At 44.1% G+C, this 27,977-nt stretch overlaps 2 protein-coding genes across 7 annotated transcripts in view; both read left to right on the top strand.

Moving 5' to 3' along the window:
* LOC115103355 (anion exchange protein 2-like) overlaps positions 1 to 4,157 on the top strand; it is a 66,050-nt gene extending 61,893 nt beyond the window's left edge. The window contains exons 22-23 of the mRNA XM_065005958.1: positions 683 to 856; positions 1,042 to 4,157. Of these exons, the coding sequence (XP_064862030.1) occupies positions 683 to 856; positions 1,042 to 1,122 (255 nt within the window). The 3' untranslated portion in view covers positions 1,123 to 4,157. The remainder of the gene's footprint in view (positions 1 to 682; positions 857 to 1,041) is intronic.
* Positions 4,158 to 5,755: 1,598 nt separating this feature from the next.
* On the top strand, positions 5,756 to 27,959 carry LOC115103363 (nucleolar transcription factor 1-like). Of its 6 annotated transcripts, none has more exons than XM_065005955.1 (20): positions 5,756 to 5,922; positions 8,476 to 8,582; positions 9,001 to 9,182; positions 9,412 to 9,495; positions 9,611 to 9,766; positions 10,236 to 10,300; positions 10,498 to 10,618; positions 10,780 to 10,890; positions 11,383 to 11,504; positions 11,851 to 11,992; positions 12,211 to 12,252; positions 12,358 to 12,495; positions 13,595 to 13,756; positions 14,087 to 14,197; positions 15,546 to 15,631; positions 17,334 to 17,523; positions 17,752 to 17,799; positions 19,586 to 19,729; positions 27,035 to 27,124; positions 27,364 to 27,959. In XM_065005955.1, the coding sequence occupies exons 2-20, from the start codon at positions 8,522 to 8,524 to the stop codon at positions 27,442 to 27,444; spliced, it is 2,136 nt and encodes a 711-aa protein (XP_064862027.1). In that variant the 5' UTR covers positions 5,756 to 5,922; positions 8,476 to 8,521; the 3' UTR covers positions 27,445 to 27,959. The 6 variants fall into 6 exon arrangements, with proteins under 6 accessions (XP_064862027.1, XP_064862024.1, XP_064862028.1 ...); XM_065005952.1 differs by having other exon boundaries at positions 5,757 to 5,922; positions 14,087 to 14,215; XM_065005956.1 differs by having other exon boundaries at positions 5,757 to 5,922; positions 12,358 to 12,471; positions 14,087 to 14,215.
* The last annotated feature ends 18 nt before the right edge of the window (positions 27,960 to 27,977 follow it).

The following is a 27,977-nucleotide window of genomic DNA, read 5'->3' on the forward strand; positions in this document are numbered from 1 at the left end:
ATACCACTACTACTACTACTACTACTACTGCTACTACTACTACTGATACTGCTACTACTACTACTGCTACTGCTATTACTGCTACTGCAACTGATACCACTACTACAACTGATACCACTACTACTACTACAACTGATACTACTACTGCAACTGATACCACTACAACTGATACCACTACTACAACTGATACTACTACAACTGATACCTCTACTACTACAACTGATACTACTACAACTGATACCACTACTACTACTACAATTGATACTACTACAACTGATACCACTACTACTACTACAACTGATACTACTACTACAACTACAAATGATACCACTACTACTACTACAATTGATACTACTACAACTGATACCACTACTATTACTACAACTGATACTACTACAACTGATACCACTATTACTACTACAACTGATACTACTACTACAACTGATACCACCACTACAACTGATACTACTACTACTACTACTACAACTGATACCACTACTACAACTGATACTACTACTACAACTGATATTACTACTACTACTACAACTGATACTACTACTACAAATGATACTACTACTACAACTGATACTACTACTACTACTACTACAACTGATACTACTACAACTGATACCACTACTACCACAACTCCTCCTACTGATACTCTCATATGTGTGTGTTCCAGGTGAGGACCCTGCGGATGCACCTGTTCACAGGGATTCAGCTGGTGTGTCTGGCGGCTCTGTGGGCGGTCATGTCCACAGCGGCCTCGTTGGCCTTCCCCTTCGTTCTCATCCTCACCGTGCCCGTCAAATGGTTCCTGCTGCCCCGCATCTTCACCACACGCGAGATGCAGTGTGTAAGTCTAACCGCATGGATGCACACACACACACACACAGTCTAGCACTGTTGCTTAAAATAGTTGGGGTTTTATTGTTTTTTTTTATACAGTTGGATGTTGCTTCAGGTGCCTTTGCCTGGGAAATAACCCTGGCCATAACCTTTACCCTTGACTTGTACCCCTGCTCTCTCTTTGTGTCTTAGTTGGATGCAGACGACGCAGAACCTAAGTTTGATGAGAGGGAGGGACAGGATGAGTACACAGAGATGCACATGCCTGTATAATGCTTGGTTGGGGCCAACGTGATGGACATCCTGCTGACCAATAGGCACCCAAGTCCTATACTCCAGGAAGTTGCTCCTAACCCACCAAATCCTTTGTTTGTTAACCTGATATTTTATAAACGCACCACTCATGGTTTGAACGGTTTAATTTGTATTTTATTGAATTATTTTAAAAAGATTTTTAGAGTCCCAACTCCCAAATCATGTTTTTTTTGGTCAGTTTTGACTATTTTGCTTTTCGGAAGGTGGATATATACTTCGAAATTATTTTAGTCATTGTTACAATGTTGAATCATGTTTTTCTGTATCTTTGGGTTATTGTTGGGGTATGTTTTAATTTCAGGTGGGAGTTGGATTTGCTATGTGTCAAAGTAAAAGATTGTTGTCCACATAAAAGCTGCTGTTTGCCATTGTAGTGTAAACCCCCCCCCCCCTGAGAAGCCTATATTCAGCACCTATTCAAGACTTCTGGTGATAGCAGATATGAATTATTTCTGGTTTACAGTGTCTTCTGTTTGCTTCTGTGGTGGCGTTATCACATATGCTATGTGGCTATGCAAGTTGGTTGTGATGATATACGGTCTGTTACAGTGTAATCAAGCACGCCAAAGAGTTCTGGTTGTGTCTCAGTAAGTTTGTTTTAGAATCGGGTACAGTGGGTAAGTGATTGAACGTTGTTCAGGTGTTGGGGGGGGTGTTGGGGGGGGGGGTTACAGGGGTATGATACATTAAGAAAAGGGGTGCCTACATCCGTTATAATGTTGTTTAAAGAGCAACTGCCCCTAAAAACCAACTTCTCATTTAGAAAACGTCCAATGTGGCATCAGTATGAGTCAGAAACATTTATTCTACTGTCAAGATTTACTACAAAGTGTAAATAGGATCATTTTGGTCATGAAGTCAGTCTCGTGCAAAACTGAGTTTTGCGAGACTTGTGGTCATGACTCCATCACAACGTAAATGAATGTTGGGTTTGTTTCAATCCTGCTGGCAGCCCACAAGCAATCATCAATTCCGAGAGCAGCTGCACATGACCTGATCTTAATGCCTGTGGTAAATTTGGGCTGACTTTGGATATTCTTATGGGACTAGTTCGGGACCATGTTAAATGACACAATGTATATGGGACATTATGTTAAAATTCCAATAGTTCCACATTTCAATGACTTAAAAATCACAAACCAACTATAAATTGTAGAAATTCATATACAAATATTGAAAGCATTTAATGAGAAAACGAAAAGGTGTGCAAAATGAAAGTATTGTCTCATTTACATTGTGTAATTTATTGACGGCCACTAACTAGCCCTGGAGATAGGCTATCCAAAGTCAAACCAATTTTGTCACTGTCGCACACCAGCTAGCTGAAGCTAATGTTCTAAATAACGCTTCCTACCTGTGAACACACACACACACACTAGACACCCACATCAGACCACACCCCAAAACCAACTTGAGGTTTAAATTCAGTCTTGGCAGCTAGTATTTCTTACGGAACCTAATGTAAAATGAGGCCAAATCAGGAAGTGCATTCACCCTTTAAAAGCAGCCCTCATTCAAACGGATTCATTATTTGCAATTGAATGAATACAGGCCTAGCACTACAGTAGCACTACATTACCCTTGGTGTATATTTGGGATGGTACATGGCGGAAGTCTTCATTTGGCAATCTTTGCCTCAGGAAGTAAGCGTGTCAAAAATGTAGGACTGACAAACACTGTATATTTTTTGAAGAGCACATTACTGAAAATGACTTTCGACCAACCCTTTGCTGCTTAGATCTCACCACTGTGCTTTTCCCCCCCAAACGTGTTAAAGATGTTTGGTCCCATTACACAAATAATCCATCATACCTGAATACACTACATACCACTTTTAAGTGAGTCACTTGATTCTCACTGCCATGCACTCCTACCATAGTCGTGTAGTCTTTGTTTGACTGTCTGAACAACATCTCCACCCATTTCTCTGGGACTCCATTTAACTGTAGTAAATGCCTGCTGTGTATTTTGTATATGGAGCCTTGTCTTGTTCCAGAGTATGACTATGGCCTTCCATGCTTGATCTACATATGAGGACCAGCTATGTGGTTGTGCCTGAAAGAGTTAAAGCGACATTCACTACAAATCGGCGTGATCTGAAAGCACCAATGCGAAAATGCAATCAGTTTAGCCAACTGAGCTTTCCGTCATCTTTGGGAGGGAAATCACCTTACATTTCAATTGTGTACTACAGTTTGAGTATGATTATTGCTTTAATGTACAGTCACCAAAAAGTCGGGAGACATTCTATTCCATACAAATGAAGGCATTTGTAAGTATGTATGCACATCTATTTACTTAGGGCCCAGTAGTTACTCATGTCTATAAACCCAATAAGGCTAGTCCATTCATAACTGCTGTTTCCATCTTAAAATGTAACTGAATGTGTTGTAACAACACATGCAGCCACATAATCAAAGTTATTGATATTATGTTTACTTTCTACCACATTAAAGTTCAACCACATGCAATGCAGTTGTTTGCAAGTATTCCAAACGTAATGCAGCAGGAATACTGTGTCTCGTTGAATCACTGCAAATGAAGAGCACTGGATTCCTTGAATGTGTTTGCTATCGTGTGGTCCCCCCCCCCCCCTCCTATTTCTTTTTTTGCCTCTGTTGCAGATTTGCTAGCATCCAGAAATATGCTAAAATATTAACTCATGTTCTCTCACATTGTATTACTCTTTTTTTTAACTGCAAATATTATAGCATTTTATATTTCAAATCTATTGTTGACATGCAGGGATGTAGAAATGAGAGTGAGAAATAAAGAAGAAATAAAATATATTATACAAATATATCCATATATTTTCTTAGGAACCAATCATGGTTCAAGTGCTTTCAGGCTTTAGCTACATTGCAGTATGTTAAAATAGACAATCTTCCTTGCTCTAGCCATGCCAAGTTTGTAGAATTAGAGCTTTGGCTGATTTTAAATGTTTTTTTTTTTTTTATATATATGTACAAATAAATGAAGCTTAATGAACTGAATCAGATGTGTGTAAAAGTTGTTTTTCTTTTCAATTTTCAAGGCAGGCAGCAGGTAGCCTAGTGGTTAGAGCGTAGGGCCAGTAACTGAAAGGTTGTTGGATTGAATCCCTGAGCTGACAAGGTAAATATCTGTTACTGTTCCCTGATAGGCTGTCTTAACTGACTTGCCTAATAAAAATAATAAAGACTGTGTCTGTCCCTGTATAAAAGTGTTTGTAAAGGTGTTAAGGCAGATACCTGAACATTTAAAGTGGAATATGTATTTTATATTTATTTAACTAGGCAAGTCAGTTGAGAACAAACTCTTATTTACAATGGGGACAGCCTACACCGGCCAAACCTGGGCCAATTGTACACCGCCCTATGGGACTCCCAATCACCGCAGGTTGTGATACAGCCTGTATTTATAGGCTATACATTATGTATTGTACACATTCTTCTTGTCATAATCATACATGATGTATCACCTAAACTCCCATAAAGGAAATGTATTAGTCACTGCCTGCATGTGAAAGTTTTAAATAAAAAGTACAATGAGTGCATGGCAAATGAAACAGGATGAAAGAATAAGTTCATCATCTTTAATTATATTGCCTACTGCTGGGTACCGCTACATGTAAGGCATTGCTCAACAGTCACAGCTCAGTTTTTTCACGTGACACACCACAGCCTATCCTGATAGGTCTACAGTTGTGCCGCGTTCGTATAATGTCGGAAACTCGGAAATGTCTGAATTGCATACTCGTTGTATAAATATGATACAGGTACCTGCGTTTCCCACTTGGGAAGTATCAGAACCGACCAATTGGAAGCTCTGCGCTAATAACTGACTTTAATTTGAACTCGGAAGTCCCTTGTTTCCAACAGGACGTGAACGCGGCCTTATTATTACATTCCAGTCTCAAATAGATGAGGGATTGCAGTGAAGGGCCGTCTCCTCCTTTCCCCGTCTTATTGGCCAGTTTCACTTAATTCCACAGCAGTGAAATGTGCGTGACGGCTGTGTTAGCCCACATGAAAGGGAGACTGAGGAAAAAAGTGAAGTATGTCCGCGGCCTGTTGTCATTTCAGATTATGGATAGGCATTAGCAAACACAAGAGTTGAGATATTTGCAGGACACATTGCTTGCTAGTGCTACACTACTTCAACGTTTAATTTATTTCCTCATGCCTTTCGATTCCGAGCCTTGGATGAAACTGTAGTTATTGTCCATCCCTGGATCTCTCAAATCCCACTGTAGTTCGTTTTCTGAGGCCCTGTAATTCCTGGAAACCTGTGGATAGGGTAGGCTAATCGGGTTAGCACTTCATGGACACTGCTAAAATGAAGGGGGTGGCGGATAAATGTCTAGCTAGAATTAAGTATATTATTTAATAATCTCTATAAGAATGAAAGACTCATGAATTGTCTACAAATATCTAAATTATTTTAAATTGATAAAATGTGTAATCTAAATGCGCTATTCATTAAAGATAAATTACAGCATCACGATCAAGCTATTTCTTATGAAATACTGCCGTATGTTTTTAGCTTGAGCCTCCGCCTTTGTCTCCTTCTTTCTCGCATGTTTTTACTTGGAGTTCCTCCCCCTGCGGCGCTGGGCGGAGTTTCATACCGAACAAGACGCTCCTTTTGTCGGATCCGTTCCGACCTGACTCCCCGGGGTTTACGGCTGAAAAAACGACACTTAAAACAGCCCTAAAATAATTAAACACAAATACCTTGATTTGTAGTAACAACGCTGGTTTCTAACTGCCACGAAAGGTGAGTGAAAAGTTGTGTTTTGATGGCGTTAAAAGCGATTTTTAAGCCGTGTCTCCCCGAGTCTTTATAACATTCATGGCGGCTCTGCAGTGAGAGCTTTGGGGCGAAAGCAAGCAGATGCGTTCGCTCGCGTATCTGTTTTTCAGCACGTTCTAGCTTTATAAGCATTTCTGAACTTTTCACTTACTGCTTTGGTAGTTAAAGGACCACATTGACAGTTAAATGCAATCTCCAAATTATAACATTTAAAAAGGCGACTTTTCACAAATTGACGATTTAGACTATGCTACAAAATGCACATCCAGTCTGCTAATAGGGCATTGAGTCTACAGTGGTTTTCTTGTCAATGTACTTAGTGTAAAATATACAAATTGGTTTGGTAGCAAGTTTTCATGCCAGCGGAAGCTGCGTTTTGACTCCTGCCTGAATAAAGGCGCCATTACTGGGGTAGCAAGCAAAGAACGGTCGGTGTTCCCAAAACAAACTTAAAAGGCTGTAGCCTTGATTCAAAATAGAAAGACATTTAAAATAGTAATGCCACGGCCCCTCGAAATATGTGAATGCAGCGTAGCGCTCTGAGCGTAACATTTTTATGTTTTCATAGTTTTAGGCTGTGAAATACTCACAGGATTGTTATCGGTAGATGTATAGATTGATGCGACAATTTTTTTTTAATGCAATGTAACGTTTAGGCCTATTTAAGTTTGCAGTATATGTTTTCCCGAAGTTTGACCTTGTGAGCGGGCCACGATGACACTACACCGAGAAAGCCACGATGACACTACACCGAGAAAGCGACGCCTCGGTCGGGTGCACAGCTGCGCCACAGCTTGGGGGAAGCGGGCGGGGGTAGGCGCGCACTTTCTGGCAGTTCGATTCAGCCCTCCGCCACGGAATGTTAAAGCATTCTATTCCCTTGTCTAGAACGCTCCTTTCATCCTATAAATGTAGGCCTATTATCTAGCCTAGGCTATTTTTAAGGGATTTAGTATCACCCCATGTGGGAAAATATCTTAATTTAAAACGTACGTAGGCTACATTTGTTGTTTGAGACAGTTGTGGATGTATTTTTGTAGCCTTATCAAGTAGCCTAGGCTAAGACTATTTGGATAAGGCACAACTGTCAGAGGGTTCAGCGGCAGGAGTGGTGTTTTGACCGGTACCTGGTGACGTTTTACGGCCGAGCGGTCCACATTGTTGACACTATCACAAATATGCACTCAAACCTGAAAACAAATGTTTGATTTAGGTCTATCGTGTAACTTAATCATTGGGCTATGCCTTGAAACTATACGTAGGGTTTTAAAAGTTGCCTGGTGCAATATCTATCGACCGACAGACACAGTCGCGGTTAGTTAGCATATGCAGTTCAGGGGTATAGGCCTGATGAAAAGAAGCTGAAAAGACCGGCCGCGGAACTATGCGCCCCCGATATGACTGCATGCCCCTTTACGTCCCACTTGGTACAGGGACCGTGCGTTTCTCAAATTCTGCAGTATACATTTTCAGAACATACCGCAAAAATTAATAAAGAACGGTTGCATATTGCGCTCATTTGTACTATATTAGCCTACAGGCCTAGGCTATTATAAGCGCCTTGACGCGCTCCTGTCTACCGGGTGACAGGCGAGGAGGTTGGCAGGCACACAGCACTTGCGTCTCACGTCCGGAGTCGAGACCGAGGCTTCGAATTTGGAAACGCCCGTGTTTGGATTGCTGGGCTCAGCACTAACTCCATTTTTAAAAGATACTCTGTTTTAGGGTATTTCAACGCTTATTTTAAGCTGTAGCATTTGATCAATTACTCAGTTGACAAGCAAAAACTTCAGTTTGCTCTCACCGCGCCATCACTTCGGTAAGCTATCCACCACAGTGAAAGGTCAGCTGAGCGCTTTGATAACGTTCCGAAAAGCAGCAATCTCCAAACGAATTAATATGATGTATCCATTCGGCTGTCGTTGAAAAACAACACGATGAAACAATAAATTGATCGATCCTCTCGGTAAATCGTATTGTGTGCCACTCTTTCCAGAAGAACACGATGTACCCTCATATGGGAAAGGATGGGTAGACTTGGGCGGAGCATCCGCATGACCGAATTTTCCTGTATCAGAAATACACGTGTCGCTATTTTGTGTTAAAAGTGTAGCTTTTGAAAACTTATTTGTGCATTTCCTATTGGTTACCCTACTTGTAGTAAAGACGTTTGACATTGAGCGTAAAGGTGCTTTGTCAGCTGAATAATTGTCAAGTCGCGCAACTTATCCATATCAACTAATTTAGTCGTGGATGGAACCATAAAATTACATTAGCACACCTGGATGGAACGTCATGAGTCAGTTCTTGAACTGTAGATACATTCTCGTGTAGATACATATCTTTACGCCTATATTGGAATTGGTGAGTTTTTAGCATAGGCTGTAGATCAGACAATTCTCTCCTTGCTATTTCCACTTTCAGCCATAGTTAATTTGTTGATAATAGGAGTTTTTTTTCTTCTAAAGTTGGACCCAGACAGGACCCTAAATATTTGAATAATTTGTGGTTCTCCAGAATCTCTAGAAGCCGGGTCAGTTGAGCTGCCCACAGACGCTGCACCATGAACGGCAGCAGCAGTGTGTCCTCTGCCTCACAGACCATCCAGATAAAAACAGAACCAGGTAGGGTACATAACCAAAACCACCCCTTCATCAACCACAACATGTAGTATTTCTTCTAATTATAGTTTTGTAATTTTGTGGATCCTTCCATCATGTGTGTCCCAATTGGATGTAAATGTATGATTTCTTGGTGTATTCTTGCCTTTAAAGTTGTATAGTGGTAGCCTAGGGTCTCTCACAGTCACAGGATAAGTAATGTGTTAAATTCTGGTTGACTATTGAAAGATTAGTGTTTTTTTTATTTAATTTGTTGACATTTTACTTAGATTTGTCTGACAGTTGTTTATCTATTCTGGGGTCAGCTTGAGGTTTATTGTGTCTAATAAAAAAAAAAGGCAAGACAAAACAAAACAACACCTGCTCTTTGATGTTGCTTGATGGATGTGTGTGTGCGGTTGTTTGATTGTCTATGCTCCAGTTGTGGATGCTTGGAGTAAGGAGGACTGCCTCACTCTTTTGGAGAGAATTCGGAGCCTGTTGCCTGATGGTGATGCCATGAAATACAAAACCACAGAGTCCCACTTTGACTGGGAGAAGGTCTGCTTCGGAGGCTTCACCGGTGACATGTGCAAACAGAAGTGGGCGAAGGTGTCCACCGAGGTTAGCCAATTACAAGTCACAATTCTAGCCAATCACAACAGCAGAAAAATCTATTTTCTGTTTTGAATCTGTGGAGGGAAATGTCACAAATTACAGAAAGCAATGTCTGTAGCGTCTTTTTCTACTGGAAAAAATCTTACTGTTGCAAAATGAAACACGGCACCATTATTATTTATTTTTTACAACAATTTCAGGTTAGGCCTTAATCCATTTGATACTATGTGTTCAGGTGCGGAAGTTTAGGACTATGACCGAGCTCATAGTTGATGCCATTGAGTTTGTGAAGAACCCTTACAAAGGGAAGAAATTGAAGGTAAGCAATCAGGTTTTACTTTGTACCCATGAAATGTCACAAAATGCTAAGGTTATACTTTTCAATCTCACATCTTCTACCATACAAATGGCCATTCTGTTTTCCACCCTTCCAGACACATCCAGACTTCCCAAAGAAACCCCTTACACCGTATTTCCGCTTCTTCATGGAGAAGCGAGCCAAGTATGCCAAGATCCACCCGGAGATGAGCAACCTTGACCTCACCAAGATTCTGTCCAAGAAATACAAGGAACTCCCAGACAAGAAAAAGGTGATGGTCAAGTCTACCATGCCATTTCATTATGCCTTTGGGATAATCTTTATTTAATTCAAAGGCAGATCCCAAATCTGTACATAACATAATTGTATAAAAAAAAAAAACAGAGTGGTTTGTGACTGGACAACTACCTGAACCAATTACTTACTTTTCTTGCCTCTGAATTGATAGCTTTCTATCCAGCCTCTCTTCTTCCATTAAAAAAAGAAGAAGAATCGAACCTTTATTTAACTAGGTAAGTCGGGTAAGAACAAATTCTTATGTACAATGACGGCCTACTCTGGCCAAACCAGGATGACCCTGGGCCGCCCTATGGAACTCCCGATCACGGCCTGGATGTGATACGGCCTGGATGTGATACGGCCTGGATGTGATACGGCCTGGATGTGTCACATGGCAGTAACTCTGTTAGTTTTTCAGTTAATAACTAATTGAGTGAGGGTTATTCTCTGTTCCCCAACAGCAAAAGTACATCACAGAGTTTCAGCGAGAGAAGGAGTCCTTTGAGAAGAATATGGCCCGATTCAAGTGAGTGGCGTTTGTCTCGTTGAAGCCAAGCCGTCAGTGGCCAAATTAGCTTCCTCTGTTGAATAATAAGCAACACTTTCCAAAACTGACGCATTTTCATTGAAAAGAACCCAAGTGATCACTTTCCTCTCTCTGTTGGTTGAAAGGGTATACCACCCATATACAGCTGCCTTGACGTCTTTGCTCTTGTTCCCCAGAGAGGACTACCCGGAGTTGATAGAGGAGAGAAAGAAGTCGGACCTCCCTGAGAAGCCCAAGACGCCCCAGCAGCTGTGGTACAACCATGAGAAGAAGACCTACATGAAGCTCCACCCTGATGTGAGTGTGTGCAGTGCAACCCGCCCAACTAAGTCTGGGATTTCACGAAATGATATTGTCAAGTGTTCTGCTTCCTTGAATTTACCCTAAAAATAGAATGTCCCTTTTGGAATTGTTAGTGGTGAATGATGAATGCCATTCCTTTTCTCTGGGGTTACCAGGTGAGCCAGAAGGAGCTGAAGGAAGCTCTGAGGAGACAGTGGTCTCAGCTGTCAGACAAGAAGAGACTTAAGTGGATCAGCAAGGCCCTGGAGCTACAGAAAGACTATGCGGTAAGCGGTTTGGTGTGAAGTGGTGCCGGAGTTCAGAGGATTCGTACATTTTCAAAAGGATAGCGCCTCAAGACACAACTTGGTAATCCTCTACTATTCTTTTTTCCTGGTAGAAGAAACGAGCAAATTTTCCATTTTCTATGTGATATACACTGCATAGAGAGTAAGGCTGTGTTTACACGTTTCATGAATTGGTCTTTTGTTCAATCAGATCAGCTCTGAAAAAGATCTGATGTGATTGGTCAAAATACCAATTATTGGTATTTAGATCAGATCAGTAGATCAGAATTGGTCTGCCTGTGTAAACGCAGCCTTGCAAGCACATTCTAAATAATTAGTATTTCATCGCCTTTTTGTGGAAATACAGCACAATCAATGACAATTTCAGTAACTTAATTTTTTTTTTTTTTTTAATTAAAGGCTTGATGAGAAATTGTCTCAATTTTTTTTTATTGTCACCTGAAAAGTTTGAATCCATGGTTCTCTCTCCAGGGTTGTATGAGAGTCTACCAAGAGGCCCATCCAGACGCTGAAGAGCACGTCAAGTCCGTCCTCACCAAAGCCGAGCGGCAGCTCAAGGACAAGTTCGACGGCAGGCCAACCAAACCACCACCGTAAGTTGCTTGATCGGAGTCGCACAATATTCTTTCAATAAAATAATATAAGTGGAGAGGGGGGTAGCAGAATGGGGAGGGACTGAGGTGGGGCTCACACCCCCATGGTCAGTATGTGATCTAGTATCAGCAGCGATACCAGACTCTGGCACAGCCTCTTGACAGTTCTGAAAAGACCAAAGGGATTTTTACTCTCAGGTATTTTCCCCCCAGAGATTTATGGATTGGAGATCCTTATGCAAACAGTAGCTCTTGGTTTCTCAGTGAAAACATCTGTTGAGTTTAAAGACCTTTGTCGTCGAATTCTATAGCGCTGAACTAGGTTCTTGGCTTTTCGGGTCTTCAGGAACGGTTACTCCCTATACTGTGCCGAGCTGATGGTGAACATGAAGGATGTTCCCAGTACGGAGCGTATGGTGCTGTGCAGTAAGCAGTGGAAGGTGATGACGCAGAAGGAGAAGGACATGTTTCAGAAACGCTGCGAGCAGGTCAGTCTTGTTCAATGAATCACCAGTATTTTGTCTTTATGTCGTAGACCGACCCTGCACAGCATCCTTAATAGATACTTTAATCATTTTGGCCTCTATATGTTTCAATATGTAATGTGAAGGTTTGAAAGGGTTTGGTGAGCCATGATCAAAGTTTTGTATTCTTGTCATCCACCAGTCGTATCAATGGTCTTTCACCCCTGTGTGTCTCACTACAGAAAAAGAAGCAGTACGAAATTGACCTACAGAGGTTTCTCGAGGTAAGTAGAACTGAATATACCCATAGTACTGTAGTACATATCACACTACACCTGAGTTTTAGTAGTGGAAGTCTGGCAGGCTACATGTCGGTTCTCTTTCTCCAGAGCCTCCCGGAGGAGGAGAGGGACCGGGTGATGACGGAGGAGAAGCTGGGGGGCTCGCGGCTGGGCATGGGGGGTGTTGGCAGCCCTCACAGATCCAAGTCCCCTTCCGCCAAGGTGGGTCTCACAAAACTACAACAGGTATGTCACCACCTTTTCAGCCACAAGGTGGGCTTTCTGTTAGGTTACAGTGAAGGTGGGCTATGGCTTTCTGTTAGGTTACAGTGAAGGTGGGCTATGGCTTTCTGTTAGGTTACAGTGAAGGTGGGCTATGGCTTTCTGTTAGGTTACAGTGAAGGTGGGCTATGGCTTTCTGTTAGGTTACAGTGAAGCTGGGCTATGGTTTTCTGTTAGGTTACAGTGAAGCTGGGCTATGGCTTTCTGTTAGGTTACAGTGAAGCTGGGCTATGGTTTTCTGTTAGGTTACAGTGAAGCTGGGCTATGGCTTTCTGTTAGGTTACAGTGAAGCTGGGCTATGGCTTTCTGTTAGGTTACAGTGAAGCTGGGCTATGGCTTTCTGTTAGGTTACAGTGAAGCTGGGCTATGGCTTTCTGTTAGGTTACAGTGAAGCTGGGCTATGGCTTTCTGTTAGGTTACAGTGAAGGGCTGGGCAGTGATGGGCTTTCTGTTAGGTTACAGTGAAGCTGGGCTATGGCTTTCTGTTAGGTTACAGTGAAGCTGGGCTATGGTTTTCTGTTAGGTTACAGTGAAGCTGGGCTATGGCTTTCTGTTAGGTTACAGTGAAGCTGGGCTATGGCTTTCTGTTAGGTTACAGTGAAGCTGGGCTATGGCTTTCTCTTAGGTTACAGTGAAGCTGGGCTATGGCTTTCTCTTAGGTTACAGTGAAGCTGGGCTATGGCTTTCTCTTAGGTTACAGTGAAGCTGGGCTATGGCTTTCTCTTAGGTTACAGTGAAGCTGGGCTATGGCTTTCTGTTAGGTTACAGTGAAGCTGGGCTATGGCTTTCTGTTAGGTTACCTTAACTGTAATCTATCTCTTGCTAAGCTACAGTGAAAGTTTGGTACCTGGTCAGTCACTGGTAAGGTTTACTAACTATTTCATATGTTGGGTCAACATCAAATCAAATTTTATTGGTCACATTTAGCAGATGTTATTGTGGGTGTAGTAGATGTTTGAACTATGTCACCTGTTAAGATTTTACATTTAAAGGTATACTAGGTACGCAATGTATATGCCGCCTGCGTTGACACCAGGTCTGTCTCTGTATGGGATTCCTTCAGGAGCGCTGTCGCGAAGCTGAGCAGGGGCACTGGGTACACTCCGGCCTGACAGCGAAAGAGAAGCGCGACGGCAAGAAGAGGACCAAACTCCCTGAGACACCCAAGACTGCCGAGGAGATGTGGCAACAAGGCGTCGTAGGAGACTACCTGGCCAAGTACAGGGTGAGAAAGAGGGACTATTATGATTTATCTTCTTTAATATCCCTGTATTTATATTCATTTTTATAGTTCTCTATCTGGTTTTATTGTTACACATTTAGATTGAAGTAGTTGTTTTCCAACAACTCAACAAAACCATATATTATTTTACAAACACTGTATACTGTGGCGGGTCAAATTAAATTAGCTCTTGGGCCAGTTGTGGGGCGCAGACCACCAGTTGAAGTCCCATGCTGTACAGCATCTAGGAGTGCGCTTTTAATCCGTACAGTCCTAAAGTGAAAAAAAAACTGGGGAAAAAAAACTTCTGTGTTCCATGTCTTCTGGTTACAGAGTGACCGTAAGAAGACCCAGAGTGCCATGGAGTCAGCCTGGAAGGCCATGGAGAAGAAGGAGAAGATCCCTTGGATCAAGAAGGCGGCTGAAGACCAGAAGCGATACGAGGTTCAGTACCGGCCCGTGGTCAGTGACCAGACGTTTTGACCGCTGTCTTCTCCAGTTGTGCTGAAGAAATGTCAAAATGTTGGTCGCCCTCCCCACCTTCTGCTCCTCCCCATTCCTGTTTCTCCCACCCTCTTCCAAGCCACCTCCTCCCCATTCCTTCCTGCCCCCTCCCCTCCTCCAAGTCCCCTCTCCTTCCCCACCCCTCCTCCCCATTCCTACCCTCCCCCAAACCACCCCCCTTCCCCATCCACGTAAAAATCATCTGTCCTCGGTTGCAACACTCACTACTGAGTTCCAAACTGCCTCTGGAAGCAACGTCGGCACAATAACTCTTCATTGGGAGCTTCATGAAATGGGTCTCCGTGGCCGAGCAGCCGCACACAAGCCTAAGATCACCATGTGCAATGCCAAGAGTCGGCTGGAATGGTGTAAAGCTAGCTGCCATTGGACTCTGGAACAGTGGAAACGCGTTCTCTGGAGTGATGAATCACACTTCACCATCTGGCAGTCCTACAGACTAATCTGGATTTGGCGGATGCCAGGAGAACGCTACCTGCCCCAATGCATAGTGCCAACTGTAAAGTTTGGTGGAGGAGGAATAATGGTCTGGGGCTGTTTTTCATGGTTCCCTTAGGTCCCTTAGTTCCAGTGACGGGAAATCGTGTAACGCTACAGCATACAATGACATTCTAGATGATTCTGTGCTTCCAATTTTTTGGCAACAGTTTGGGGAAGGCCCTTTCCTGTTTCAGCATGACAATGCCCCTGTGCACAAACAAGGTCCATACAGAAATGGTTTGTCGAGATCGGTGTGGCCTGCACAGAGCCCTGACCCCAACCCCATAGAACACCTTTGGGATGAATTGGAAATCCGACCGCGTGCCAGGCCTAATCGCTTGACCTCACTAATGCTCTTGTGGCTGAATGGAAGCAAGTCCCCACAGCAATGTTCCAACATCTAGTGGAAAGGGGGGGGGGGGGGCAACTCTATATTAATGCCCATGATTTTGGAATGAGATGTTTGAGCAGGTGTCCATATACTTTCGGTCATGTAGTGTGTGTTTGTTTGGTGTTGGAATATGTAATGTGTGTGTGTGTGTATATAATGAGGATCCAATCAACAGTCCCTGTGTTTTGATGGGTGTAATTTGCATGAGCCATATTTGTTGACATGGGTTAAATATGGCAAGTACTTCCACATACTTGATCGTCACTTTATTTAAGTTGCCCTTTTTAAAATGGAATCCTTTGAAAGTATTTGACATGTACAGTACACCCAGGTCTGATGCGTTGTTGTGTGTGTGTGTGTGCGCGCGTGTGTGTGTGGTGAACTGTACTTGTCCTGCAGAGGGAATTGTTGGAGATGAGAACAGCCCAGGCAGGAGCAGGCCAGAGGAAACCCAAGTTTGAAGGGGAGCCCAGGAAGCCACCAGTGTGAGTCACTACACACTGACCCTGGAGTGTTATTGATGTTACTGGTGTAGTTTTGTCATATGGCGTCTTATTTATTTATCTTTTCACTTGCCCCCCCCCTCTAATTGTCCTCTGCTTTCCACTCCCCCAAATGTCCTCTGCTTTCCACCCCCTAAATGTCCTCTGCTTTCCACCCCCTAAATGTCCTCTGCTTTCCACCCCCTAATTGTCCTCTGCTTTCCACTCCCCTAAATGTCCTCTGCTTTCCACCCCCTAAATGTCCTCTGCTTTCCACCCCTAAATGTCCTCTGCTTTCCACCCCCCTAAATGTCCTCTGCTTTCCACCCCCCTAAATGTCCTCTGCTTTCCACCCCCTAAATGTCCTCTGCTTTCCACCCCCCCCAAATGTCCTCTGCTTTCCACCCCCCCCAAATGTCCTCTGCTTTCCACCCCCCTAAATGTCCTCTGCTTTCCACCCCCCTAAATGTCCTCTGCTTTCCACCCCCTAAATGTCCTCTGCTTTCCACCCCCCAAATGTCCTCTGCTTTCCACCCCCTAAATGTCCTCTGCTTTCCACCCCCTAAATGTCCTCTGCTTTCCACCCCCTAAATGTCCTCTGCTTTCCACTCCCTAAATGTCCTCTGCTTTCCACCCCCCCTAAATGTCCTCTGCTTTCCACTCCCCTAAATGTCCTCTGCTTTCCACCCCCTAAATGTCCTCTGCTTTCCACCCCCTAAATGTCCTCTGCTTTCCACCCCCTAAATGTCCTCTGCTTTCCACCCCCCTAAATGTCCTCTGCTTTCCACCCCCTAAATGTCCTCTGCTTTCCACCCCCCCCTAAATGTCCTCTGCTTTCCACCCCCCCCTAAATGTCCTCTGCTTTCTACCCCCACCCTAAATGTCCTCTGCTTCCCACCCCCACCCTAAATGTCCTCTGCTTCCCACCCCACCCTAAATGTCCTCTGCTTCCCCCCCACCCTAAATGTCCTCTGCTTTCCACCCCTCCCCTTAAATGTCCTCTGCTTTCCACCCCTCCCCTTAAATGTCCTCTGCTTTCCACCCCTCCCCTTAAATGTCCTCTGCTTTCCACCCCTCCCCTTAAATGTCCTCTGCTTTCCACCCCTCCCCTTAAATGTCCTCTGCTTTCCACCCCCCTAAATGTCCTCTGCTTTCCACCCCCCCCTAAATGTCCTCTGCTTTCCACCCCCCCCTAAATGTCCTCTGCTTTCCACCCCCTAAATGTCCTCTGCTTTCCACCCCCTAAATGTCCTCTGCTTTCCACCCCCCTAAATGTCCTCTGCTTTCCACCCCCCTAAATGTCCTCTGCTTTCCACCCCCCTAAATGTCCTCTGCTTTCCACCCCCTAAATGTCCTCTGCTTTCCACCCCCCTAAATGTCCTCTGCTTTCCACCCCCCTAAATGTCCTCTGCTTTCCACCCCCCTAAATGTCCTCTGCTTTCCACCCCCTAAATGTCCTCTGCTTTCCACCCCCTAAATGTCCTCTGCTTTCCACCCCTCCACCCCCTAAATGTCCTCTGCTTTCCACCTTAATCGGACACGTTAAGCCTAGAAAGATCCTATTTACTACTACCGTTTGTGTTGCTACCTGTTAGTATGAATGTATACATTTGATTGAGATGGGCCTACGCCATTAGTTTGCTCATGGCTTGCAGTTTTATATTGACTGCTATGTGGGTATAATTAAACCTCTGTGTGTGTGCAGGAGTGGCTACCAGATGTTCTCCCAGGAGTTGCTGACCAACGGCGAGCTGAATCACTTCAGCCTGAAGGAGCGGATGGTGGAGATCGGCAAGCGCTGGCACAAGCTCAGCCAGAGTCACAAGGACAAGTACAAGAAGCTGGTGGAGGAACTGCAGATTGAGTACAAGGCCGAGCTGGAGGCCTGGGTCAAGGTAAGGGTCATAAGTAAAAAATTATTGATTTCTTAGGCACCTTTCTGAAATGTGGACACCCAAGGTCGTCACAGAAGGAGACATTGGTACACAAGGCATGTACTCGGAACCTATGCATTGTATTCTTAAAAAAAAAAAAGTTAAATAAAATGTTAGCGACAGCACCTTTTTGGAAGAAATCAGTCTTTTGTAATTTCTTCCCCCCTTTCTTTCTGTCGTCCCCTTCAGTCTCTCTCTCCCCAGGAACGAGCGGTTTATAAAGAGTTCTCCACCACGGTGAGTTTCACGCGGTCAAATACGCATGTTGTCGTGTTCTTGACACCGATTCCTCAACGCAGCACTTCATATACAATGCCCTAAACACTCCTGCTTATAACCCTTCACTCTTAATGCAATTATGGTTATTCTACATTCATATTCCGTGGCTATAGGTACTCTTTTTCTCTGTAGCTGGGAGTTCTTATAACCTGATACATTTGGTCAATTTTAAATTTACTTTGTAGCCTGATATGACTCTGTATTCACAAGCTGGCATATAAACTCAGCAAAAAAAGAAATGTCCTCTCACTGTCAACTGCATTTTATTTTCAGCAAACTTAACAAGATTCAACAACTGAGACATAAACTGAACAAATTCCACGGACATGTGACTAACAGCAATTGAATAATGTGTCCCTGAACAAAGGGGAGGGGGGGGGTCAAAATCAAAAGTAGCACCAGCTGCATTAAGTACTGCAGTGAATCTCCTTCTCATGGACTGCACCAGATTTGCCAGTTCTTGCTGTGAGATGTTACCCCACTCTTCCACCAAGGCACCTGAAAGTTCCTGGACATTTCTGGGGGGGAATGGCCCTAGCCCTCACCCTCCGATCCAACAGGTCCCAGACAGGCTCAATGGGATTGAGATCCAGGCTATTCGCTGGCCATGGCAGAACACTGACATTCCTGTCTTGCAGGAAATTACGCACCGAATGAGCAGTATGGCTGGTGGCATTGTCATGCTGGAGAGTCATGTCAAGATGAGCCTACAGGAAGGGTACCACATGAGAGAGGAGGATGTCTTCCCTGTAACACACAGCGTTGAGATGGCCTGCAATGACAAGCTCAGTTCGATGACGCACCGCCCCAGACAAGACAGACCCTCCACCTCAAAATCGATCCCGCTCAAAAGTACAGGCCTCGGTGTAACGCTCATTCCTTTGACGATAAACGCAAATCCGAACATCACCCCTGGTGAGACAAAACCGCGACTCGTCAGTGAAGAGCACTTTGTTCCAGTCCTGTCTGGTCCAGCGACGGTGGGTTTGTGCCCATAGGCGACGTTGTTGCCGGTGATGTCTGGTGAGGACCAGCCTTACAACAAACCTACAAGCCCTCAGTCCAGCCTCTCTCAGCCTATTGCGGACAGTCTGAGCACTGATAGAGGGATTGTGCGTTCCTGGTGTAACTCGGGCAGTTGTTGTTGCCATCCTGTACCTGTCCCGCAGGTGTGATGTTCGGATGTACCGATCCTGTGTGCAGGTGTTGTTACACATGGTCTGCCACTGCGAGGACGATCAGCAGTCCGTCCTGTCTCCCTGTAGCGTGGTCTTAGGCGTCTCACAGTATGGACATTGCAATTTCTTGCCCTGGCCACATCTGCAGTCCTCATGCCTCCTTGCAACATGCCTAAGGCACATTCACGCAGATGAGCAGGGACCCTGGGCATCTTTATTTTGGTGTTTTTCAGAGTCAGTAGAAAGGCCTCTTTAGTGTTTTCATAACTGTAACCTTAATTGCTTAGTGTCTTAACGACAGTTCCACAGGTGCATGTTCATTAATTGTTTATGGTTCATTGAACAAGCATGGGAAACAGTGTTTAAATCCTTTACAATGAAGATACGTGAAATCCTGAAAAGGGGATGTTTCTTTTTTTGCTGCATTTACATGGAAACAACATCATCCTATTAACATCTAGCTACTAATCATCAATGCTTTGAGCTTGAAACTTGTGTGCTGGTCTTATACCGCCATCTTTCCTGCCCCATTATCCCTCCCTCATCCCCCCCCCCCTTTCATGCAGAAACGGCGGAGCACCACCAAGGCGCGGGGGGGCCCGGGGGCCAAGGTTCGCGTGACTGCAGTGAAGGGGAAGGCGGTAGGTGCCAGAGCCGCAGCAGCAGCAGGGGTCGGGGGGGGCAAGCGGGCCATGGCGTACCGGGCCAAGGTAACCGTGCCGTTCTCGTCGGACTGCTTCCCGCAAACAGACGGAGACACACAGGCAGGCACTCGACCCAGACACACAGGCAGGCACTCGACCCAGACACACAGGCAGGCACTCGACCCAGACACACAGGCAGGCACTCGACCCAGGCACTCAGGCAGGCACTCGACCCAGGCACACAGGCAGGCACTCAACCCAGACACACAGGCAGGCACTCAACCCAGACACACAGGCAGGCACTCGACCCAGGCACTCAGGCAGGCACTCGACCCAGGCACTCAGGCAGGCACTCGACCCAGACACTCAGGCAGGCACTCAACCCAGACACACAGGCAGGCACTCGACCCAGACACACACACTAATGCACTCTGATTTTGAAGTGGTGGCATGGGTGTGGGCGCTGTGTGTGGTCCTGACATTTTTGTGATTTTTATGTCTAACGTGCTTATGTTTGTTTTAACCTGTTATGTCTGGGTGGTTGTCCTATAGGTGGTTGTCCTATATGTGGTTGTCCTATATGTCTGGGTGGTTGTCCTATATGTGGTTGTCCTATATGTGGTTGTCCTATATGTCTGGGTGGTTGTCCTATATGTGGTTGTCCTATATGTCTGGGTGGTTGTCCTATATGTGGTTGTCTGGGTGGTTGTCCAATATGTGGTTGTCCTATATGTGGTTGTCCAATATGTGGTTGTCCTATATGTGGTTGTCCTATATGTGGTTGTCCTATATGTGGTTGTCCTATATGTGTGTGTCCAATATGTGTGTGTCCAATATGTGTGTGTCCAATATGTGTGTGTCCAATATGTGTGTGTCCAATATGTGGTTGTCCTATATGTGGTTGTCCTATATGTCTGGGTGGTTGTCCTATATGTGGTTGTCCTATATGTGGTTGTCCTATATGTGGTTGTCCTATATGTCTGGGTGGTTGTCCTATATGTCTGGGTGGTTGTCCAATATGTGGTTGTCCTATATGTGGTTGTCCTATATGTGGTTGTCCTATATGTGGTTGTCCTATATGTCTGGGTGGTTGTCCTATATGTGGTTGTCCTATATGTGGTTGTCCTATATGTCTGGGTGGTTGTCCTATATGTGGTTGTCCTATATGTCTGGGTGGTTGTCCTATATGTGGTTGTCCTATATGTCTGGGTGGTTGTCCTATATGTGGTTGTCCTATATGTGGTTGTCCTATATGTCTGGGTGGTTGTCCTATATGTGGTTGTCCTATATGTCTGGGTGGTTGTCCTATATGTGGTTGTCCTATATGTCTGGGTGGTTGTCCTATATGTGGTTGTCTGGGTGGTTGTCCAATATGTGGTTGTCCAATATGTGGTTGTCCTATATGTCTGGGTGGTTGTCCTATATGTGGTTGTCCTATATGTCTGGGTGGTTGTCCTATATGTGGTTGTCTGGGTGGTTGTCCAATATGTGGTTGTCCTATATGTGGTTGTCCTATATGTGGTTGTCCTATATGTGATTGTCCTATATGTGGTTGTCCAATATGTGGTTGTCCAATATGTGGTTGTCCAATATGTGGTTGTCCAATATGTGGTTGTCCTATATGTGGTTGTCCTATATGTGGTTGTCCTATATGTGGTTGTCCTATATGTGGTTGTCCAATATCTGGTTGTCCAATATGTGTGTGTCCAATATGTGGTTGTCCAATATGTGGTTGTCCTATATGTCTGGGTGGTTGTCCTATATGTGGTTGTCCTATATGTCTGGGTGGTTGTCCTATATGTCTGGGTGGTTGTCCAATATGTGGTTGTCCTATATGTGGTTGTCCTATATGTGGTTGTCCTATATGTCTGGGTGGTTGTCCTATATGTGGTTGTCCTATATGTCTGGGTGGTTGTCCTATATGTGGTTGTCCTATATGTCTGGGTGGTTGTCCTATATGTGGTTGTCCTATATGTCTGGGTGGTTGTCCTATATGTGGTTGTCCTATATGTGGTTGTCCTATATGTCTGGGTGGTTGTCCTGTGGTTGTCCTATATGTCTGGGTGTCCTATATGTGGTTGTCCTATATGTCTGGGTGGTTGTCCTATATGTGGTTGTCCTATATGTGGTTGTCCCTATATGTCTGGGTGGTTGTCCTATATGTGGTTGTCCTATATGTCTGGGTGGTTGTCCTATATGTGGTTGTCCTATATGTTGTCCTATATGTCTGGGTGGTTGTCCTATATGTGGTTGTCCTATATGTCTGGGTGGTTGTCCTATATGTGGTGTCCTATATGTGGTTGTCCTTTATGTCTGGGTGGTTGTCCTATATGTCTGTCCTATATGTGGTTGTCCTATATGTCTGGGTGGTGTCCTATATGTCTGGGTGGTTGTCCTATGTCTGGGTGGTTGTCCTATATGTGGTTGTCCTATATGTCTGGGTGGTTGTCCTATATGTGGTTGTCCTATATGTGGTTGTCCTATATGTCTGGGTGGTTGTCCTATATGTGGTTGTCCTATATGTGGTTGTCCTATATGTCTGGGTGGTTGTCCTATATGTGGTTGTCCTATATGTCTGGGTGGTTGTCCTATATGTGGTTGTCCTATATGTGGTTGTCTGGGTGGTTGTCCTATATGTCTGGGTGGTTGTCCTATATGTGGTTGTCCTATATGTCTGGGTGGTTGTCCTATATGTGGTTGTCCTATATGTGGTTGTCCTATATGTCTGGGTGGTTGTCCTATATGTGGTTGTCCTATATGTCTGGGTGGTTGTCCTATATGTGGTTGTCCTATATGTCTGGGTGGTTGTCCTATATGTGGTTGTCCTATATGTGGTTGTCCTATATGTGGTTGTCCTATATGTCTGGGTGGTTGTCCTATATGTCTGGGTGGTTGTCCTATATGTCTGGGTGGTTGTCCTATATGTCTGGGTGGTTGTCCTATATGTGGTTGTCCTATATGTGGTTGTCCTATATGTATGGGTGGTTGTCCTATATGTCTGGGTGGTTGTCCTATATGTCTGGGTGGTTGTCCTATATGTGGTTGTCCTATATGTGGTTGTCCTATATGTGGTTGTCCTATATGTCTGGGTGGTTGTCCTATATGTGGTTGTCCTATATGTCTGGGTGGTTGTCCTATATGTGGTTGTCCTATATGTCTGGGTGGTTGTCCTATATGTGGTTGTCCTATATGTCTGGGTGGTTGTCCAATATGTGGTTGTCCAATATGTGGTTGTCCTATATGTGGTTGTCCTATATGTGATTGTCCTATATGTGGTTGTCCAATATGTGGTTGTCCAATATGTGGTTGTCCTATATGTGGTTGTCCTATATCTGGTTGTCCTATATCTGGTTGTCCAATATCTGGTTGTCCAATATCTGGTTGTCCAATATCTGGTTGTCCAATATCTGGTTGTCCAATATGTGTGTGTCCTATATGTGGTTGTCCAATATGTGGTTGTCCTATATGTGGTTGTCCTATATGTCTGGGTGGTTGTCCTATATGTCTGGGTGGTTGTCCTATATGTGGTTGTCCTATATGTCTGGGTGGTTGTCCTATATGTGGTTGTCCTATATGTCTGGGTGGTTGTCCTATATGTGGTTGTCCTATATGTCTGGGTGGTTGTCCTATATGTGGTTGTCCTATATGTCTGGGTGGTTGTCCTATATGTGGTTGTCCTATATGTCTGGGTGGTTGTCCTATATGTCTGGGTGGTTGTCCTATATGTCTGGGTGGTTGTCCTATATGTGGTTGTCCTATATGTGGTTGTCCTATATGTCTGGGTGGTTGTCCTATATGTGGTTGTCCTATATGTCTGGGTGGTTGTCCTATATGTCTGGGTGGTTGTCCTATATGTCTATTCCATGTGCTGTTGTAAACCAGGGTTGGAACCGTTTCAAGGAAAATAACAAAATTACTTGAGGAACAGAACTGAAAGTAATCTATCCTGTTCCGGGAACAAAACTGTTATTTTAAAAGCATGGGAACCAGTTAATAACGTTAGTTGACGTCCCGGGAGAAGAATGGATTGACTTTTTCAATGCCAGTTAAGGATACTATAGTTATCACGTTTCACATTGGATTTATTCACTACAAAAAAAAAGTAAGATGCTTTTAATTCTAGTGCTGCTCTGCACACACACAAGCTTGTTAGTTAGCTAATGTTTGAACTTCCAAGTTGGTTTAACATTGGACCAGAGCAAAGACATTCAAAGTTTCTCCATAGAAGCCACTCCTCCGTAGGTATAATACTGTGGGCCTAATTCGGATAACGCACGTCATAACAAAATGCCCAGCGCTTCAAGGCAGCACAATGTGTTTGTCTTTCATTGTGATTAAATCATGCTGTTACGGCAAAATGCTGTTTCCCGACTTTCCTATACCGATTTTTAAATCGCTTACCCGCTCCACAGCAAGCAGCTTTGTCCGCACTGATTGGTGAAGTAATTAAATGTCAAATCTATCCATACATACAGTACCAGTCAAAAGTTTGGACACATACTCATTCAAGGGTTTTTCTTTATTTTCTACATTGTAAAATAATAGTGAAGACCTCAACTATGAAATAACACATATGGAATCATGTCGTAACCAAAACCAGTGTTAAACAAATCTAAATATACTTGAGACTCTTCAAAGTAGCCACTCTTTGCCTTGACGACAGCTTTGCATTCTCTCAACCACCTTCACCTGCAATGCTTTTCCAACAGTCTTTTAGGACTTCCCACATATGCTGAGCACTTGTTGGCTGCTTTTCCTTCACTCTGCGGTCCAAACCATCTTTATTGGGTTGAGGTCGGGTGATTGTGGAGGCCAGGTCATCTGATGCAGCACTCCATCACTGTCCTTCTCAGTCAAATAGCCCTTACAAAGCCTGGAGGTGTGTTGGGTCATTATCCTGTTGAAAAACAAAATGATAGTCCCACTAAGCACAAACGAGATGGGATGGCGTATTGCTGCAGAATGCTGTGGTAGCCATGCTGGTTAAGTGTGCCTAGAATTCTAAATAAATCAGACCGTGTCACCAGCAAAGCACCTCCTCCATGCTTCACGTGGGAACCACCCATGTTGGGATCATCTGTTCACCTCCTCCATGCTTCACGTGGGAACCACCCATGCTGGGATCATCTGTTCACCCCCTCCATGCTTCACGGTGGGAACCACACATGCTGGGATCATCTGTTTACCTACTCTGCGTCTCACAAAAACACAGCGGTTGGGACCAAGAATCTAAAATTGACAGATTTTCCACCGGTCTGTTCATTGATCGTGTTTCTTGGCCCAAGGGAGTCTCTTCTTCTTATTGGTATCCTTCAGTGGTGGTTTATTTGCAGCAATTTGACCATAATATGGACTGTTCTTGTTGTAATATGGACTTGGTCTTTTACCAAATAGGGCAATCTTCTGTATACCACCCATACCTTATCACAACACAACTGATTGGCTCAAACGCATTAAGAAGGTAAGAAATTTCACAAATTAAGGCACACTTGGTGACTACCTCATGAAGCTGGTTGAGAGAATGCCAAGAGTGTGCAAAGCTGTCAAAGGCAAAGGGTGGCTACTTCGAAGAATCTCAAATATATTTTGATTTATTTAACTTTTTTTGTTTTGGTTACTACATGATTCCATGTGTGTTGTTTCATAGTTTTGATGTCTTCACTATTATTCTACAATGTAAAAAATAGTCCAAATAAAGGAAACTGTTGACTGATACTGTATGTATATTCACATTTTCCAATTCCGAACGGGTTCAGAGCCTTATTTTGCTGATTGGAAGAGTGGAACGGAATGAGAAAAATAATGGTTCTCGTTCAGAACAAAACGATTGAAAAATGTCGGTTCCAACCTCTGGTTATACAGGGCATTCAGTACATATTCAGAACCCTTTGACTTTATCCACATTTTGTTACTTTACAGCCATATTCTAAAATGGATTGAATAGTTGTTTTCCTCTGTCTACACACAGTTATGACAAAGCAAGTTTTTATTTTTGCCAATTTATTAACCACCCTGGGAAATATGACATTTACATAAGTATTCAGACCCTTTAGTCAGTACTTTATTTACGCAGCGAGTCTTCTTGGGTATGATGCTACAAGATTGGCACACCTGTATTTGGGGAGTTTCTCCCATTCTTCTCTGCAGATCCTCTCAAGCTCTGTCAGGTTGAATGGGAATCGTTGTTGCTCAGCTATTTTTCTCTCCAGAGATGTTTGATCGGGTTCAAGTCCAGGCTCTGGCTGGGCCAATCAAGGACATTCAGCCACTACTGCGTTGTCTTGACTGCGTGCGCTTAGGGTTGTCCTGTTGGAAGGTGAATCTTTGCCCCAGAGGTCCTGAGTGCTCGGGAGCAGGTTTTCATCAAGGATCCCTCTGTATCCCATCTTTCCCTCGATCCTGTCTCTCAGTCCATGCCGCTGGAAAAACATCCCCACAGCATGATACTGCCACCACCATGCTTTACCGTAGGGATGGTGCCAAGTTTACTCCAGACGTGATGCTTGGCATTCAGGCCAAAAAGTTAAATCTTGGTTTAATCAGACAAGAGAATCTTGTTCCTCATTGTCTGATAGTCTTTAGGTGTCTTTTGGCAAACTCCAAGCGGGCTGACATGTACCTTTTACTGAGGAGGCCTGATTGGCGGAGTGCTGCAGAGATGGTCATTCTGAAAAGTTCTCCCATCTCCACAGAGGAACTCTAGAGCTCTGTCAGCGTGATCATCAGGTTCCCCTCCCTGACCAAGGCCCTTCTCCCACGATTGCTCAGTTTGGCGGCCAGCTCTAGGAAGAGTCTTGGTGGATCCTGACTTATTCCTTTTAATAATGATGGTCGTTCTGTTCTTAGGGACCTTCAATTCTGCAAAACTATTTCGGTACCCTTCACTACATCTGTGACTTGACACAATCCTGTCTCGGAGCTCTATGGACAATTCCTTCGACCTCATGGCTTGGTTTTGCTCTGAGATGCACTGTCAACTGTAGACCGGTGTGCCTTTCCAAATCATGTTTAATCAATTGAATTGACCACAGGTGGACTCCAATCAAGTTGTAGAAACCTCTCAAGGATGATGAATGGAAACGGGATACACCTGAGCTCAATTTCAAGTCTCATAGCAAAGTGACTGAATACTTATGTAAATAAGGTATGTTTTTAAAATTGTATTTAATACATTTGCCAACATTTCTAAATTCCTGTTTTCGCTTTGTCATCATTGGGTATTGTGTGTAGATTGAGGGGATTTAAAAAAAATCAATATTAGAATAAGGCTGTAACGTAACAATGTAGGGAAGGGGTCTGAACACTTTCCGAATGCACAACGTTCTGTAAACGGGTGAGTCTGCAGTAGAGGCGTGACCCTGTGCTCTACAGCAGGATACGTCCGACTCAGATGACGATGACAAGACGGACTCGTCAGACTCCGACGACGAATCATCCGGCAGCTCCGACAGCGAAGATGATGTGAGTTTTCCAAGCCAGGGGTCATCCGCACTATGCTTTAGTGTAGACTTGGGTCAAATACATTAAAGCAAAAAATATTCAAGTATTTGAGGTCTGCTTAATTTACCTCCAGTGTACATCTGATCAGTTCCATTGTACTGGGCAAACCACATCAAAAGCTGCAGAAGTATTTGATCCAGCTGTTGTCCTGTCTCTGCCCTCTTGAATGACCCAGCTGTTGTCCTGTCTCTGTCCTCTAGAATGACGATGATGACGACGACCAATCTGAGGGCTCCAGCAGCTCTTCCTCAGAGGACAGCAGTGACTCAGACACAGACTAGCCCCCCCCCAATCCCCCCCCCCCCCCAAAAGAGGAGGGTCTGTGCGGGACACGCTTCCTCGTGAGTCAGGAGCAGTCATGGTGGCGTCATCAAAACGCTTGCACGTTGGCTCCTCCCACCTCTTTCTCGCAAGGGGAAATGAGAGACTGAGAGAATAAATAAACGGAGGAGTCTTGCTCCACCTCCAGTTGTTGACCTGGAGAACTTTTACTCAAAAAACGGGACAAGTTCTCATTTACAGGGCTTTGTTACGTGTTCAATATTATTTTTTTGCCTTTATATTAGGTGTTATTACGAACATTTTCATTTTTTAAACTTTGAGAAAGACATTTTAAACTTTAGCCGATTTGAGGGTTTTTTGAACAAGTCTGACTTGGAGGGGTATATTGAGGAGTTTGACGTTTTTTTGTCCATGAGTCTCTGACAGTCCGTGCAGAGGGAGGACCGTTGCTGCTTTCCCTCCATTGAAACATCTGGTCAAACCCTCCCAATAAAATGCACTTTTTTCTCTTGTATTCTGTGTGATTTCTTTT

Source organism: Oncorhynchus nerka, linkage group LG20 (assembly GCF_034236695.1).
Source record: "Oncorhynchus nerka isolate Pitt River linkage group LG20, Oner_Uvic_2.0, whole genome shotgun sequence".
Lineage (NCBI taxonomy): Eukaryota > Metazoa > Chordata > Actinopteri > Salmoniformes > Salmonidae > Oncorhynchus > Oncorhynchus nerka.